An 18,097-nucleotide genomic window follows, 5' to 3' on the forward strand; every position below is an offset into this window, starting at 1 on the left:
TGACAATGAACAAGATTATAAAAGCAAAATGCAAAATATGAATAGAGGGAGAGCAAATGTGTGATTTAATTTTTAATTAATTACCAGCACCTTACAACACTAAAGTCTGTTTTCTGTAAAAGGCAAAAAGTAACAAATTTCTTCCTCACTGCAACCTGATTGAAATGATCAGTATTGCATCTATTTGTATTTATTAAAGGAAAATGATAAATCATCTAGAAACAAGAGAACCAGGAAACAAGAAACAAGGTAGAACAGTCTGGTTTTATTACCATATGTAATCAAGAGCTTTTATTTCCCACCTATCCTCCTTTTTCTTTTCCTTTCCTGCCTTTTTTTTTTTCCTTTTACAACCAACATTAAGTTGTGAATCATATGTTAGGGGGATGTGGAAATGAAGGGAAACTGGTGACATCACAATACTTTACAACTTTACAAATGAGAGTCTGAATTTGTTGCATCTACCAGTGTATAGCAAGGGTGGAAAGCAAAGGCACACATAGGTTCATGAACCCTCAAAACAGAATGAGGGTGGAAGGGAACTGGGGTTGGGAAAGGATGAAAACAAAAGACCCACTGAATACAAAATGAACATTTCGAGGTCAACCCAGTAACTGCAGTGTAAGTTGTGAAGGCAGATCGCTGCACAAGCTGTTGCCATGATTTTCCATCTCCATGGTTTGGGACAACATTTTGAGGGATAATATCAAGGGAACTCTGCTTCAGGGGTTGGAGCTTGATAAAAAGGTGTTAAGTTGGTTCTTTTTTAAAAAAATTAGCTTACTACCTACTGTTTTCAAAGGATTTTCAGTTTGTTTTTATTAAAACAACAACATTGCTTTGGATACAGATCTATCTACTCCAGTCTGCATAGTTCACTACGGGTGAACAAAACTGTTTCATAGAAGAAGCCATGATGAAATGAAAGAACATGCAAGCACCCTTGTTACACACTTTGGTGTATACCATCCAGACCTTATATATACCATCTATACACTAGTGGACTTTAAATCTGTCTTTTCAATCATTCAGAAACAAAACCAAAACCCTGAAAAACAAATGGAAGTATAAAATTTTAAAAAACAAATTGAAACAGAAACAACCACCTTACTCAAACATACTGTTCAGTAGATATATATATATATATATATATATAAAAAGCTTAGAAGCGATCCCCATCATTTTTCTACAGTATGTTGACACAGTTATTGTAACAGATTAAAAACACAGCTACGTTTTTGCATAAACTGAAAGACTGGAAAGGAACTTACACACCTGCGTGCGCACACACACGCACACACCTGTGCGCACGCACACTCCCACACTAGCTACATGCACAGTCACACAAAAGAAACAAAGGAAAAAAACCCCACGTTTTTCCCCAAAGAAGTATATGCAGCATCCTTCTGGAGCAGCAGGTAGCTACAGCAGGAGCCTGCCTGCCTGTCCTAGCTCCACGTGCCCTGTGTGCTGCAGGATGTGCGGCTGGGCTTTCTGCAGGGCTTGGCCCCTCTCACCAGTGCTGTCCCCAGCCAGGGGATGTTCCAGCTCCATTGACAAGCGTGTTAGTAATTTTCCTGCTGCCAGTGAGAATGATGTCCACACTGACATGTTGTAAAGGGGGAGTGGGAAGTGGGGGAAGGCAGAACCCCCAGCACGGTGCCTTGGGAGCATCATTACCTGTGGGTGGTTTTGAGAGAGGACTTGGCACAGCTAGAAAGTCAAATTTGGAAGGTATGGTGCTAGCCTAATTTCTTTAGGGATGCAGGGTTATGAAAATAACCACCACATTCTTCTTTCAATGTCTTTACTCCAGTTTTTGAAGGGGCTAGGAGGAGGAAGGATCAATAAATATTTGCATTACTCAAAGGGGAAAAAGAAAAAGGTTTTACATACTACAGCTCACAAATATACACAACTGAGGGTGTAAGGCACAAATTTACATGTGGAAGAAAACAGGCTATTCACAGATATATTCCCACGAAAAACCCGTGTGATAAGACCATAATTTATGCATGGTAACAGCCGGCATATTAGCTAGTTCACACTGTTTGAGGATTTTGTTTGCCGTCTCACATGCAAGGTGAAATGAGATGGCACATCACAAGCTGGTGCCTTCACAGAAAGTATTAGCTACTGACAAAGCCATGTTGATAGCAATGGTGCACAGATGTGCAGCTTTTAAGTTTCTCTTGCAGCTGCTTTAGAAGTTATGAACTTGCGGTATTTGTTGCTGTCTTAGGTCAGAGGCCCAGCCAGCTAATTAGCTGAGAGACTTAAATACATATCCCCTTTTTTTTTTTTTTCAGCTAACCAGGCAGTCCAGGCACAAAGTTCAGAAATCCAGCTCCAACTTATCTAACTCAGTGAAATTCTTGGAAAAATAAAAGAGTTCTAATTACTCCAGTTAATGGGTTTCACGTTAAATAGGTATAACTTTCAAGGTACTTCTGAAAAGCTGCTCACAGGATGATAATGCATGTCAGTTCCTTAGGAAAAACAAAAGTTGAACAATAAATAAGAGGAGTTACTTGTGTTAACAGTCACATGTTATTCATTAAAAGAGAAGGGTAGCAGAAATCTATGACATAGTTTGCCCAAGCCGGCATTTAACTGCTATGATCAAATGGCTGTAACACTGAAGGGCATCATTTCACAGTACCTGCTAGTGGTAAACTTCTGCCATTGTTAAGTCAGAGTTAGCTTTATCAATTGATCGTTTTCTTTTTTTCTTTCTTTTTTTTCTTTTTTAAATTTTTTTTCTTTTTTTTTTTTTACATCTGTGTGTTTTTTTTACATTTGTTTTGCTTTTCAGAGCACTCTTTCCCAGTTCAGGAATGCACTGTGCAGTTAGGGGCAGGGGGTGAAATGCCACAGTCATTTTCACCTGTGTGCTTTTGGCTCAATGTTTTTGATGGAGGGTTAGTCTTTTGAGCAAAGAACTGGCAGGTTGTGGGGGTGAATCCTGCAATTGCAAACCTTCAACCATGGGTCATATGGCTCGGGTTTAAAAAAATATTCCACTTTTCCCAGAGAGCAGAAATCCAACACATCTTCAGCTTGCAACAACCATCTTCTCAGAGGAGCGTGTGATAACAGTTGCAGAACACTGGCTTTCAAGGGCAACTTCTGCTTAATTGCCATCCTCCTCCTGCTCCCCCTCCCCCTCTGATTATGTACACGCATCGTTGGGCTTCATGGACGTGGAAAGCGGAGCAAAGGAAGGTTTGGGAGGTACGTCTGGCTTTAGCGAGGGTGTGCGTTTCAAGCCTGACCTCGTCAGTGAGTTGTAGGCAGAGAGACTTGGCTGCCGGGATACAGTCACAGCCTGTGCCTGAGCCGCGTGGACTTGTATGGAGTCCACTCGCTGCGGGGCCGGCGGTGGGTTGTCACCCCGGCCGAAGCTCTGATTGCGGGACAGGTGGGACGAGTTGGAGGAGTTAGTGTTGTTTCTTTTGAGGGTCGATGCCTGATGACTTCTCGTGAGTGAGTTTGTGGGGCAGCTTCTCTTGTAGTCCACGTTGTAAGCAGAGGAGTGCATCTCCAGCCGCTTGCTCAGCCCGCTCTGTGACAGCGAGGCACCTGGGGGCCCCAGGGAAGCCTCCCGCTGGGGGACTTTTGGTGGCATGCTGTCGAGATTTTCCACCAGGTTAACTCCATGGCTGGGGCTTTTGCTACTGAGGTGGTCCTTGATAGTTTTGTACTCAAGGGTGGCATTCTGGTCCTCCACGGACATCTGAGCCCCATCGCTCATTTTTGGCTGGTCAACATACTCATGCTGGTAACCTTGCTGGGCTAAGGGCAGGACCACAACACTGGGGATGTGGCTGGGAGAAGCTCTGAGTGGCAGGTCAGTCGGAATCACTGGTGAGGCCATCGAGGGGATATCTTTTGTGCAGGCATTGATGAGATTCTGGTTTCTCTCCCATTCCCTACTGCCTCGGCTGGGCTTTCTCTTCTGTTGCAGGGTTGGGGTGGACTCAGGGGTTGGCAGGGCAGCCAGGTCCAGATGGTGCTGGTCAGCTTTGATTAGCATCTTGGCAGTGCTGCCTGGGGTAGCCAGCTTGCCATTGTGCATTAGAGGCGTGAGGATAGCTTCAGGCTTTGGCTCCTTGGACTGAGCATCCCCAAAGAGGCCACTGAGCTTGGAAACACTGCTCATCGAGCCACGGCGGGAGTGGGTCAGCTCCTTCTCCTTCCTCTGCACAACAGCCATGTCTCTGCGGCGGTGGTCGCAGATGCAGTATACTATGATTCCCGAAAAGACGGCCCCCATGACAAAAGCAAGAATAACAGCAATGGCCAACAGGGTGACTGGCACCAGCTGATCATGACCTTTCAGGTAACTCTCGCGAATCACTCCTGCAATAGACAGCATACAGAGGTTAAACAAACTAAGGCAGAGGAGGAGCGGGGAGGTGGGGGAGGCTACTTGTCATTAACTGCTTTATTCAAAGTTGTGCCCCTGGGAGGTTGCTTTGTGTCTTGCAGGGTGATTTTGTTTATCAAAAATCACATGCATGTGATTTTTGTTTATCAGCTTGCTGAAATTTGGAGAAATAACCCTGCCAGCTACATCATCCATGTGCAGCCTTCAGCTTTTAAATTTGGAGCTGAAGACCACAAAGTTCAGGGGGGAAAAGGGAATTTACTTGCAGGACAAGTACAACTGTTTTGAAAACTTGGCCCTAGGCAATTCACACTAACTTTAGCAGATCTATTAGCTCTCCTCCTCTGACATAGTGCTCATTCCTCACCTTCCTCTTTCTTATCTCTCCTAGGCTAATACCAGCTTATTTTTACTATGGTAAGTAATTCACATTCAAAAGCCTTTAAAAGGAGAGGAAACAGAATCCTGGTGGATACCAGGGAAGTGTGTCCCACACTGTTTAAGGCTTCTTTCTCTGCTCTTCATTCTGTTATCTTTGTCATGTGTTTTATAAGTCAGTGTCACATGCCTGAGCTTCAGAAGGATGCTTGAGTAACTATGAAAGACAGAGCACAGTATTGAAATTTATTTAGCCTGCTAGATGACTGTCCTTGCTATTTTAATTTTAAAAGTTCTCTCTTTTCTGAACACATGAATAGATTGACCTCTGTGCTGAAGCCGCTGCTTTCTGTTCTAAAAGACCTGACCTAGTGCCTCATCCTGTGGTCAGAGATCACTTTCAAATCCTACTCGGCCATCCAAGCACTCCTTGTCTAAGGAGGCACCTTTGCCAGAGCATTCCTCCTCCATCTGAAGTCCCTAATGTGGCGTTAATGAATACCCTGAATTTCCAAAGAACGTTGTTTTTTTTCCTGGTGTGGGCACCAAGCCAGCAGTACTAATGAAACATGAGCAAAAAGACTGTAATTTGTTTTTTTTTTTTCCCATTTCTGGTTTTGTTCTTACTGTTTGCAAAGAGCAGCCACAGCTTCACACAGAACTGAAGGAACATCTATCTCTCCCACCTCTTCTTCCAGAGAAGGCCCAAGTCCCAGGGGATTAAAAGGTTAAATGCCCCACACACTCAAAGGAAATGTAATAGCTGTCCTTTTTACAGGAGGGACAGCAAAGCAGAAAATAGAACTCTAAGGCTCTCCTGAGATTTTATGAGGATACAAAACTTTCATGTTGTTAATCAACTTCTAAAAGAAGGTCTTTTCATGTTTTTGGCACAGAAGGTAATTACAACCCAGAACTAGAACCAAAATGCTCCTCAGCAAACTGTATAAAAAGAATATTAGTTGCCACTATCTCACAGAAGCCTTTGATAAGTATTCTTGCTAGATATAGTATTATTCCTATTTTTCTGTCCCAAGTTAATTGCAGCATAGGTAGACAAGGGATATTTGTACGAGAGATGAACTTTATATTTAAAAGCAAAACAGCCCTTGAAAAGTAAGTACCTGCATGTGACATGACAGCTGGGTGCCACAGAAATTACAGTGCTGAGACAGTACAAAAGATTATGATTTCACAAGGTGAATAAATAGCAAGAGCAGACGATCACTTAAGAAAATAAGATCTGGCATTCATATAAATGTCCTAATAGTAAAATGCAAGGACAGGAAAATAAAACTCAGAAAACAACATATAATTAGAAAAAAAATCTTCAAATTAAGTGCTTCTAAGAGAACCCTCTTTTAAAACCCAGAAGCTTCTTCAGAGGCAGATTCTTCTATTCTTTGCCATCAGCACTTAGCAAGCAGCAGCAAAACCTAGTTCTGTAATTTAAATCCACGTACAAACTTGTTATGTGTAGAAGCAGTTTAGTGGTTACAGCAGAGTCAGCAGGAACTGTATTTCACTGCAAAGATGTTGGTCTCCTGTGATCCTTCACCCGCTGATATTTACATGCTAGACTTTGCAGCATTTTGTGGCCAAATTTATTTACACTTGTAAAACTGTTTGCAATGATTAGTCAGCGAATCAGATACAGTCTTAAATGGATGGGAAGAATGGTGAAGAAGTTAAGAAAAGCTTCACCTTAAAAAGTCTAATTTAATGGATTTCTGTGCACAAACTTCTCATGCATATCCCTTTGAGCACTTATCCAATGTGTTTTGCATGGAAAAAACTCAAAATCCCTGCTCAAAGCCTACCCAGGGGTTTAAGCACCTACAGTCAAAGCCAACATGGATCCATGACAGGAAAGTCATATCTTTCAAAAGGCATGTTAATGCTTGAACCTGGGGACATGGTTTAGAAGAGATCATGGTGGTGCTAGGTAAAAGGTTGAACTTGATGATCTCAGAGGTCCTTTCCAATGTAAATTGCTCTGTGATGCTATCGTTCTAATATTCTTTTATGTGTAGACTGGGAGGAAGAGGCTGGAGTGCAGCCTTCCTCTGTGGGAAGGGAAATGGCACTTTTGGTTGATGGTAAGCTCAATATGACTCAACCATGTGCCCTGGTGGAAAAAGGAGCCAATCATGTAAAAATATTGGAATGTGTCTAGAGGAGTACAACAAAAATGGTGAAAAGACTGCAGGCCACCAGTGATGAGGAATGGCTTAAAATTCTTGGTTTGTTCAGCTTAGAGAGACCTCATTGCTGTCTAAAACTTCTCATGGTTTGGAGTGGAGGGGAAAGTGCTGTTACCTCTCTCAGGTATCTGGTGATAGGATGCAAGGGGAATACCTTAAAACTCATGTCCATGCCTGAAATTTCCTACTGGCTGAGGGAAACTTCAAGCTCTGCACTCCCAGTCTTCTGCTTTAGGCTATGTCCTACTCTGCAAGTGATAGCCTCAAGCACAAACCTGCATCACTGCATAAAGAAGCAACATAAAATCTTCAGCTTTAGGTTACCAGTAGATATCAAACATTAGCACTCACATCACAAAATGACTACACAGTCCAGACTGCATGACCCTTTGTGTTCATGAAAGGGGTAGCTGAAATGATGTGCACACTGCAGGTGTTGTAGATGAGAAATTTATGACTGTCTTAAAGCATCCTGATTCCAGCTATTTCCTCTTGAACTCAAACCTTCCTAATTTTTATTATGTTTCCTACACTATAGGATATTTAGCATTAATGGCTTTGCTCTAGGCAGGCAGATCTTCTCTGAAAATAATGATATAGTTTATTTTTTATCAGGGATCACTTCCATGTGTCATTAGTTATGCAAACAATCCCACTGACTTGGGGAAGATTTGACCCTGCATCAATGTCCATGGAATAGATAAAACTAATAAAAAAGTAGGAGAAATGCTCAGTATTCTACTGTTAATGACCACAGGGTGGGTGGGGGTGGTCTGGAATTTAACATGACATAGGCTGGTAATTGCAGTTACTGATGACCATCAACGTGTCAAACCTCAAGATTATCAGTAACTGCCTGCACAGCGTGGGATGACTTAGGAAGTATGTGATCCCGACCATGTCAAGTTTGAGGAAAACTCTTTATGTCACTTTACAGACTGCATTCTATGTGCTTTTACTTATCCTGCAGTTTTTAAAGAACAACACAGTCCACATGGCAAGTCCGGCATCCTTCATTTGTACTCATTGTTCAAGGAATTAATATGAATGGAGAAAATAATCAGGAAAATGTAGGGTCTACATTTTTGAAAGATAAGTAAAGTATCTGGACTCCCAGCTTTGAGGAAATACCTACTATTAAAAAACCTTACAGCTGTTTATTATCTGACATACTTTTAAGACATCATGTACTAGAAAACTGACTGGGCTGGCTGCACAGAACCAGTAAAATATGTCTAAGTATCCCCATATTATATGTATCTTACTTAATAAAAGAATTATTATTCTATTCTATTCTGTTCTTCTTATTAATAAAAAAGATTAATAAAAATATTATTACATTCAATTTATTCTATTTTAAAGTGTTTAATGTCTAGCACTTTCCTGTTTCTATTATATCATTTGCAAAAGTGGGAAGACATTGCTTATTTCATTTTATGTGATCTGAATCCATACCCCTGACTATTTTCTCTACTATATTGAGACCTATCACTTTGGATAACAACAAACTACTCTTTTGAAAGGGATAGTTTTGACAGAATTATCTGTATTAACATTGTACTTCAGAGATGTGTGGTGGTAAAAATAAAAGTAAACCTGAAAATGTTACAGAGAAATACATGACATCAAATATTCGCATCTTCAAGGACCAGATCTTACATGTTGTGTCACTAATGCCACAAATATGCTGACATTTACTGACCTCCCTAGACTCCTCCTTTTCAGTCAACCTCTCTCCTTTACAAATCACAGCTGGGCTCACAAGTTCAGGGTCTTCCCACCTGTGATGCAATATTATTTCTGGCTACTAAAAGAGCCAGTCCAGTCACCTGATATTCTCCCTTTTCCATGACTATTCTGATTCCCATAGACAACCTGATCCTTCCGCCTCCATTAACTTTCTGTAATTTCATCCCATGTCCTTTTGTCTGCATCTCCTAACATTGCCATTAATTTTCTCAGTCAGTATACCCTGCACTGTAACAGTCTGGAACACACAAAATCACCTCTTCTTACTCATCTAATGAGAGAGAAGACCTGATATGGTATTGTGTTATTCTGCCATGCATAATTAATTCCTCCTTCCAGCAGAGTTTCTAGGTAAGGTACATAGTTTGGACTGGCTGGTTGTTTAAGAAGACATTTAGAAAAATGTTTCCAGACCTTCATGGTGATTCAACTCTGAAATGAGCTAGGGACATTTATAAATCCCATGAGCAGAGCATTGATCTAGCTAAAGGTAGTTGGGGAATGAGCACGGAGATATTACATTTTATGTCAATAATACATATACTATAGTTAAAGTTATAGTAGATGGGAAAAACAGACTTGTGGGAAGTCTCTGGGTAAAAATAATACAGAAAAGACCAGAGATGATGCAAAGATGTAGATCTCCTGTATGCTAGATTGTCATAAGCAGGAAAATGAGGCTTCTTCTTTTCACCAATTAACAAAAGTATTCAGGCTTTTGGGCAGTACATAAGCTAAAAAAAAAAAAAAAGTTAAAAAGCAAGATGTGTGGAGTGCTGAAAAGATTACTGTATGAAAATGCTGATGAAGCTATTCTGGAGATGCTGGAGATGCTCTGTTCCTTCTAATTCTAATAGGGAAGAAATTCCAAGGGCAAAAATGTAATTAAAATGAAATAATCACAAAGGGATTAAGTTCATCATTCTAAAGAATACATAGCATGAGCATAACTGAATAACAATAATGAATATCAACACAAAAAACTTCATTAAAGAAGGATAGATAAGGGAAGACATGGAGACTGAACTATTTACTCCTTTTCCTGCTGCTATTTTCAATGAAAATACCCACTCTGACCTGTAATCAGAAACGTAACAAAGTTAGGGAGTAAGTGTCGATCATGATAGAGAAAAGAGGTAAACCTACTTAGATAGTAGACATTTTAAAATTGTCTTAAGGAATTTGTCCCCAGCTGCTTAAGGAGCTAGCCAAAGCAATTTTTAGACATTGTATGGTATCTTGGACAACAATGGAGGAAATACAAACATAAAGAGCTCTGGAAAAGGACAAATATATTACATGCCTTTGAGAATAGCCAAAGGGAGGACCCAACAAAACACAGACCTGCCAGTGCAATCTTTCAAATGGAGATGACACTAGAACAAGTAATAAAACAATCTATTTTATGAGCACACAAAGAATAAATTTAAAAAAAAAAAAAAATTCCAATAGTAAATCGCATTAAACCAGACAAACTTCCCTGCTTGGCAGGATAAATGGCTTATTTTTTGTGGGGAAGGAATAAGTATGATAGCCTTTGACTTCTCTAAAGCCTTTGACTTATCTTCTCAGAAGTAAATGAAAGCAAGCTAAAACCTGCTAAAAAGCTGCAGTTGAAAAGTGCTGATCAAAGGTCTCCCTGGAAAGAGATCTGAAGTAAGGTGCCTGTCTCAGGAGAACAGCAATTAACAGGCATCTGCAGAAAGGAGACCTCACTCCTTGAGGAGAGGCTCAGCAAAAGCTCTGTGTCCTTTTAGCAAGTACAGCATAAAAAGAAACATCTCACAATGAAGCCTAAATTTCCTTGTCTCACCTGTGATCCCTGTGTGACACGAATGGCAGGACACCAAGAAAAGCCCCATAGTCACATTCATTTCAGTCTAAGTTCTGGTGTATGTTGTGCAGTGGGTACAAACTCAAATTCCAGCTTGTAACTCTTCACAACTCGTTGATGAATGAAAACAAACAGCAAATTACTTCCCAGTTGTAACAGCTGGATGAGAGGCTGTTTTAGTGATACACGAGTTTGGATGCTGCCCTCTTCCACAGCCAGGCTGAAGCTGGTAAGGATAACTCACAGGACCAGCGATACCTGGTCTGCCACTACAAGTTCCCATGTGTGAATAACAGCTACCTGTCCTGAAAAATAGCACATTTCTGCCTGAGCACTGCATTTTGCTGCAGTGTGGAGACAAAGAAATGGTTTGTGGCTGGCAGAGGTGTGCCCTGGGCAATGAGAAGACCAAATGCCAGGTGCACCATGATCACTCTGTGATCACATCCACAGGGAGCTGTCATTGTCCATCTTTCCAAAGCTGCCTGCAACAGTTGGTAAAGCAATAACCCAAAATGGTGACACACATGAAACTTGAAACACTGAAGTAGGAAATGAAGAATAATGTTTTGGATGGGAAATGAGGGAATAACTATCAGGATATAAGGTAATATTTATTTGCAGACCACACATTAAGAGCATTTAAGGCATGAGTAGGTTGTTGTTGTGTTAAACGTCACCTCTCTAGCTAAATGGGAATAAGCCCACATCCATCTCCAACAGCTACAAAATCACTTGAGCCTTTCCACTGAACAAGTCATTGTTCAGAAAGGCACAATGATTTTTTTACTATTGTTATTTAAGGGGAGAACTCAGCAGTTAATTTCATTCTTCAGTGCAAGCTTCTCTGTAGGTTGTACAGCTCCCTCACTTTAGGCTTGCAAGAAACACTCATTATGAATGGAGGTTTTTATGGGCTTCAGAATATCTTTTTAAAATACCACTGAATAGATTTTCAACACGTGTCTCCAGGTGTTAGAAATGTGTTTACAGGTCTCATGTTGCTAAAAGACTATTTCAGACTGGAAAATCCCTGCAGGTATTAACAAGCTTTCTTCTTTTTTTATCTAGTGATAATAATTTTAAAAAAACCTCCAGAAACCAAACAAAAAAATCCCCAGACAAATTTATACTGAACTCTGAGATTTCTGTGACAGAAAAACAGAGGAATGACCAAAGTCTATCATGCACTTCTGAGATCTTATCTCATGTTTTCCTGAAGGAATAATTTAAAGATTTGACATAAAACAACCACATTATTATCTCAATGACTTGGTGTTTGCCTCTTTAGATGGCCATCTATATACATTAATATACATCTAGATGTATATATATAAACATCTGCCACTATCTTGGAATTGCTTTGTTGAAAACAGTAAGAAAGCTTTTTCTTCATCTTTGTTCTGGCTGCCAGGATGGCAGGGCTCACTCTGATGACTCAGTGCAATACTACCCAGTACCCATTTTTCTGGACTATTGGTGTCACCAGCTGGAAAAAAAACCCAGCCCAAACAGTCATCGTTAATGCTGCTGGAAAATGCTATCCCCCACTTTCCTTTCAGCAAAGCTGTATAGTTGACTTGTAAAGGTCTGCAACTCTGAAGTTTTGCATGACTGTGTTGAGAAAAGCAATCCATTTTCTCTCTACTCTAGGGCTCTCAAAGCCAGTTGCCTGAGCTAGTAGTCTGAGGTATCCAGCAAAGAAAAAGTGGGTATATGAAGATGGAAAGAGGACAAATTTGTTAAAGAAAAAAACCTTCAGTTACAGGAAGCCTGGGAATGATTGGAGGCATGAGAAGAAATCATACTTCAGAACTATGAAAACAAAATCAATAAATATTGTGACTGAAGTAACCTGCAACAAAGCCTTGAAAACTACCTAAGCAATGTAATCAGCTCTAGTGGCCTCTGTCAAGGTTTTTTGGCCCCTTATTAGACCTATTTCAGACCAATCCCTCCAGGACAGGTTTATCAAATTATCTTTAACAATGGTTTAATTTCTTCTTTCAGCTGTTCATCATTAAATCATTCTCTTCACTTTCCATGAGCGACTGCCAATATGACTCTCTATAGAAAAAAGATGGTAACTTACAAAAGGAGGGGAGATCAACATGTCCATATGACAAAACTTGTGACTCTTGAAGACACATTTTAAGAATCAATTTCAATTATCTGGTTTTAATTTGATTAAGAACCTGCAATCTAATTTTTCTGCACACTATAGTGGCCATACAAAACTCACACCGTGGCCTTGTGAATTCACACTTGTGAATTTTGAAACAAGGGATTACAGATGGAAATCACAAAACCTGAACCAGAAAATTCATGCTCAGACAATTTCCACCCCCACTGGAGTGAAGGGGAGACAAGACTGGGAAAAGACTAGAATAGCAAACTCTTAAAACTTTTTTATTTGTGTTACTTCTGAGCAGTATCTCTTATTATTAATTTTGCAGGTATGGGAGAATGTCTGTTTGACACAACCTCCTGCATATATAATAAAATATAATGAAAGTCATTACAGTCCTGAAGCTAGCCCAATTTTGTTTGTCCCAGAGGCTAAGCTCAGGGCCAGCTCTTGCACTAGAAAGCATTTGACAACCTTTCTCCCACTGGCAGGTGGTACTCAGTGGCTGATTATTTTGAACTTCCCTGATTTCAGTACTTTCCTTCACCTCTCACCCTTTAGGAGTGAGCAATGATAATTTTAGATGCCTCTGCAGGATTGGGAATAAACAGACATATCAGGTCGCTTAAAAAACCCCATAAAACACAAGCATTCACAGTAGTTAAAAACGAGATGTATAAAATCCAAATGTCAAGGAAAATTAATTCTTTTGTAACTTGTCTCGGCAGACACAAACTTTATACTGTTTTGCATCTTAAAACACAAATTTCCTTTAAAGTCTGCAGCATTTCCTCTCATGACATAAAAAAAGCTCAGTGCACATTCTGGGACCTTTCTAGTATGCCTGGGATAAGCTTAAACATATACAGCTGCTCTTTATTAGCTTACTTCAGGGGATCTTTCACAGCTGGGTTAAAATAGATTTACATATGTTTGGCTGAATATGCATGATTTCAGGGCTTCAGAGAAGTTGTTGTAGCCTGCAAAGTGAATCTCTCATCTTCACAGTTCCCATTTCACTGCATGGAGCTCCTCTGATGGCACAGAACAAGTGTTGGGTGTTTCTTTTTTTTCCTTTTTTTTTCTTTTTCTGATGCGGGCATTATGTATTCTGAACAACGCAGTGCCTTTCTGGAAGAAGTTTTATGAATAGTGTCAAGGAAAAAGAAGCTGTCACTGAGAAATTCTGTGGCTTTTCCTCTCCTTTTATACAGCCTGTTTTGAACTATGGCCTTTCTGCACAACAGGGAAAAGTGAAGTTTGCAGAATGTCAACATAAGCAGCTCTGCTTAGCAGGCTGAAGCTCAAAGCAGCCTTATGGTAGAATATGGGTTAAATTTCAAACACCACATGTAATCTAAAAGCAAAAATTGTTTCCTCATCCTCTGATCTTTTTTAAAGATACAAAAATGTAAATGCTAATTTTGAGCTAATAGTGCAACTGAACACATCACACCTGAGCTAACAAAGGAGTCGTCTATTAAACATTCAAAGACAAATAGAAAGACAGTACCCTATATTTCCTATTCCCTGAGGCTCCTGGAAATGATAACTAAATTGTTGAACAACTATGTGACTAAGCCAACAGTGTTTACTCATGCACATAGACCATATTTCTTAGGGGACAGTCCTTCTGCCCACAGCTGGGCTGCTGGTGCGTGCTAGGAATGTGGCTGAACCCTTTGTTAGCTCTGCCTTTACACAGAGGAAGGATAAAACCTCCTCTGTCATTAAAATGACATCACTCTATATTGCATGATAGAAAAGCAAACACTGTGGATTAGCTCTTCATTTCTCCTACACTCATGAACACAGCAGGTGTAGCCAGAAGGCCTGGACTTAAGAATTAAAACATGCCCCTGACAGGGATACTAAGAAGATTGCTTCTTCCAGAAAGATTTGCAGGGCTGGTGATGTAGGAAAAAAAAACAGTATACATGTCTGATATTAGATTTACCATTTCCCTTTGTATTGCAGCACCACTGCCTCACCTGCCTTTGAATACATTAAGTGACTGAGGGATTGTGATGAGTCTGAAACACAGGCTTTAACAGTCAGCAAGACTTATTTTACTGCTAGTTCTTCTTTGATATCTCACTACTCTTTAAGTATAAATACCAGAACCTTTATTTTGTCTGTTACATTAATTCATGTCCATAATATGTCCAGCAAAGCAAACATGGTTACTCCAGCCATATCCTGAAGTAAAAGACAGCATTTCCTTTGTGGACTTTGTGTCCAGATGCTGCTATAGTCTCACTTTCTTAATTTACTGTCTTCAGTGGTACCTTCTTTCATGCATTTTTCTGTCTTATTTATAGTTCTCTGCTTTTTTTCAAACCTAATTCTTTTTAACACCTCCCTACCTTGCAGACACCGTGTGTACATTTATGCTTTGTTGCCACAACTTCATTTATATTTCCTGTGTACATTTTTAAACATGCTCAGTAATTACTATGGCCAGTCTGCTTCCCTAGATGAGGAGAAGCTGTAGCTTCATCTCAGAGGACATATGCCCCAGCTCCAGTAAAGCTGAGTCCAGCAGTAATATAACCAGAGCAGTGTGGGCAAAAGAGTGTCCTCTCCAACATACATTCCAATCCCATGCAGACACACTCTTGATTGTCCAGCAGTAGGCCAGGCACACATACCTGTCTGCTGCACCAAACATCTCACAAACAGCAGTGTTACTGCAAATAACAACTCCCCCCAGCCTTGTAATCATCTCTGCTACTGATTTCAAATTTCACTTTTCTGGATTTACTCTAGTCATTTACCCAGTTCCTGCTCATGCTTTTTCTTTAACCCAGCATTTTCCAGGGCTGCAGGAAAATCCGGGAGCTTACACAGCTAGTTAGTCAACATGAAGGTAGCTCCTGCAACAAGGAACATACCTGGCTTTTTCACATTTGTAGACTAGCTCTCAAGACATGTTTACTGATCTACAGCTATACAAACTTCCATATAAGAGGTTAAAGCCTAATTTATTTTCCTAGTGCTGAAACCCCATCAATTTTTATTGTTATCTCTTTTTACTTGGTGACATGTAACACAGTGTAGGTGAGATCAAACCTTTCAGGGAAGTACTGCTGATGTTATCAAGTTGTCTTGCCATGAGCAAGTAGAGATAAACTGTATTGTCTTTCCAGGTGTTGATGCTGGGTATATGAAAGTAGCTGCTGATTTGATACTAGTAATTTAGTTCAATGAGTGTGAACTGCACTCTGAGATAAGAAAAAAAACCCTGTGTACACAAAATTTATTGGTCTTACTGGATGACTGCCTCAGGACATTGCCTGTTGCTGGTCATATTTAGACAAAAAACACATAAAGTGCTGCAAAACTGTAAGACTTCTTTAAGCCACTGAATAGGGACTCCTGTTTTGTAGAGATAAAGCTGAATGCTATCTGCAAAGAAAGAGCAGTGCTCTTTATGTTCCTTGTTATGAGCCATGATTGAACAAACCTCTGCACAGGCTGTGGTGATTGCAGGAGGTTCAGTGTGGACAGCAGGCAGAAGGGACAGAGGGGACTCCTGCAGTGTGCCCTCCTTTGAGAGGCTGACTGGGGCTCATTCAGCAGTGACTGCACATGGAGAACTGCCGAGCAGTTTGATGGCAGCAATGAGCTGGTAGCAGAATTAAATTTTACCAGCAGTTCTAAGTCACTACCGGTGGCCTTTCCTGCACTACTTGGTAAGACCACATCTATGGGCATCCTTAAAAACCAGTGGTACTCAGTGCCCACCCAACACTGTGGCTTCTGTAGCATTCACCCTGCTTGCTTGCAAACAGGAACTCAGTATTTATTTAAGAATAAGAATTTACTGATTTAAAAAATAAGGAAACATCTAGAACATACGTGCTTCTCAAATGACTTTTGGAATTATTGTAATGAAGGCTTTGGTGGTGTTTCTGCACATGCTGCACTGCTTGTGTTCAGCAACTGCAGATCTTTCAGGCTCTCCAAAAATACCCCTCTGTTTCTTTTTACAAGGACATGATGGTGGATAGCAGTAGCTTTTTAGGGCTTAAAAAATGTGCCAGCTTTCTCCCTAACCTCCTTTTTTATATATAACAGCTGCTCTTTTATTTTCTAGTACAATTGTGGGTAAGATGGGATGGAACATGAGCAAGATGGCATATTATTGACAGCATGCAGCTGGTGTTATTTTACAATTAAAAAATCCTTGATGGGCATATGAAAGAACTGTCTGGTTTATGCCCAGTTGTGACAATGCTATCAAGCTGCCCCTTCAGCTGAGATTTTATTTCACAGAAGATAAGCAATCTTTGGTTGCGGGTAGAACAACAGTTTAATATCCTGGCCAACACAAAGTTGGTGATGTTAGCCATTTCCAAATGTTTGCTGCATTGTATAGCTGTGCCAGAAATCCTTCTTAATGCTTCCTGAGCAACTACTCTATAAACTGCTCTGAGCCCTACTAATGCCAATGGAGCTGTTAAAATCTACTTGAGCAGGGACCCTGACTTATTCTGCTCTGCTGGGGCAGGGAGAGGCTATCAGCTGGTGGTTTAAGAACACCAATGCTCAATGTATACAGAGCTGTTTGTCTATTTAGTTGCCTAACAGTGAGAAGTCTCTTCTGGGCATGAGGGACTGAGATTTCAGAAAAATTTACAGCTTTGCCAACAAAGTTCCTTTTTTTTCCCTCACAGGGATGTTAGGACGCACATTTTTGATACAGTGGTAAATTTGCACTATCTGCTTCAAAACTTCTCAATAAAGTGCCCTTATGACATATTTTTGTAACACGAGAATAACAACATATCTTTTCCCTATCCTCTCTCTCAGCCACTGGCACAATCTTAGAATACATAATTAAAGTCTAGCAAAAGTAATAGCAATTATAACCGGATAGAAGAGATTACAGGGCCTCACTAAATGACTATTAAAGAGTCTGAAGGAACACCTGCCTAAACACCTGACTAAATTAAGGAAATTCAGAGGAACAACTGCTTTCCAAATTTGTTATCTGTATTTAATGTTCGATAAAACTGAGATTGCAAAACTTAAATTATGCCCTCTCCAGGCTTTTAATTTTTTAATTAACTACCTGCTGTTGATCAGTAAGCACCAGCCCATGCTGACACAAAGAATTAAGTGTGCCTTTTTTAAAGTCAACGAAAACTAAGAAAAATGGAAAAGTTATTTGGGATCCTTCCTATACAATTAAAGAGATGTTGATAATCATTAACTAAAAGCTAATGCATATGAGAAAAATGTAAGGTGGTGTTTTTTATAGGGCAGGTAATTAGACAGTTGAAGGTTTACAGACCATATTAAAAGTGCTCTGAACCAGGACTGTCAATATTTAGGTCTTTGTAAAATTACTACATCTGAACTATTAATTAATAAAGTCATTGGAACTAGACACATCTTATATGAGAAAA

General features: G+C 40.1%; 1 protein-coding gene across 3 annotated transcripts in view; it reads right to left on the reverse strand.

The window, feature by feature from the left end:
* Positions 1 to 244: 244 nt before the first annotated feature.
* The window catches only part of SEMA6A (semaphorin 6A), a 120,015-nt gene continuing 102,162 nt past the window's right edge, over positions 245 to 18,097 (reverse strand). For all 3 annotated transcript variants that reach the window (XM_014257070.2, XM_005528129.3, XM_088054177.1), the window contains one exon: positions 245 to 4,362. In XM_014257070.2, the coding sequence (XP_014112545.1) occupies positions 3,173 to 4,362 (1,190 nt within the window). In that variant the 3' untranslated portion in view covers positions 245 to 3,172. The remainder of the gene's footprint in view (positions 4,363 to 18,097) is intronic.

The sequence above is a fragment of the Pseudopodoces humilis genome, chromosome 4 (assembly GCF_049639895.1).
Source record: "Pseudopodoces humilis isolate 2021_Gansu_Grassland_sample_001 chromosome 4, ASM4963989v1, whole genome shotgun sequence".
NCBI lineage: Eukaryota > Metazoa > Chordata > Aves > Passeriformes > Paridae > Pseudopodoces > Pseudopodoces humilis.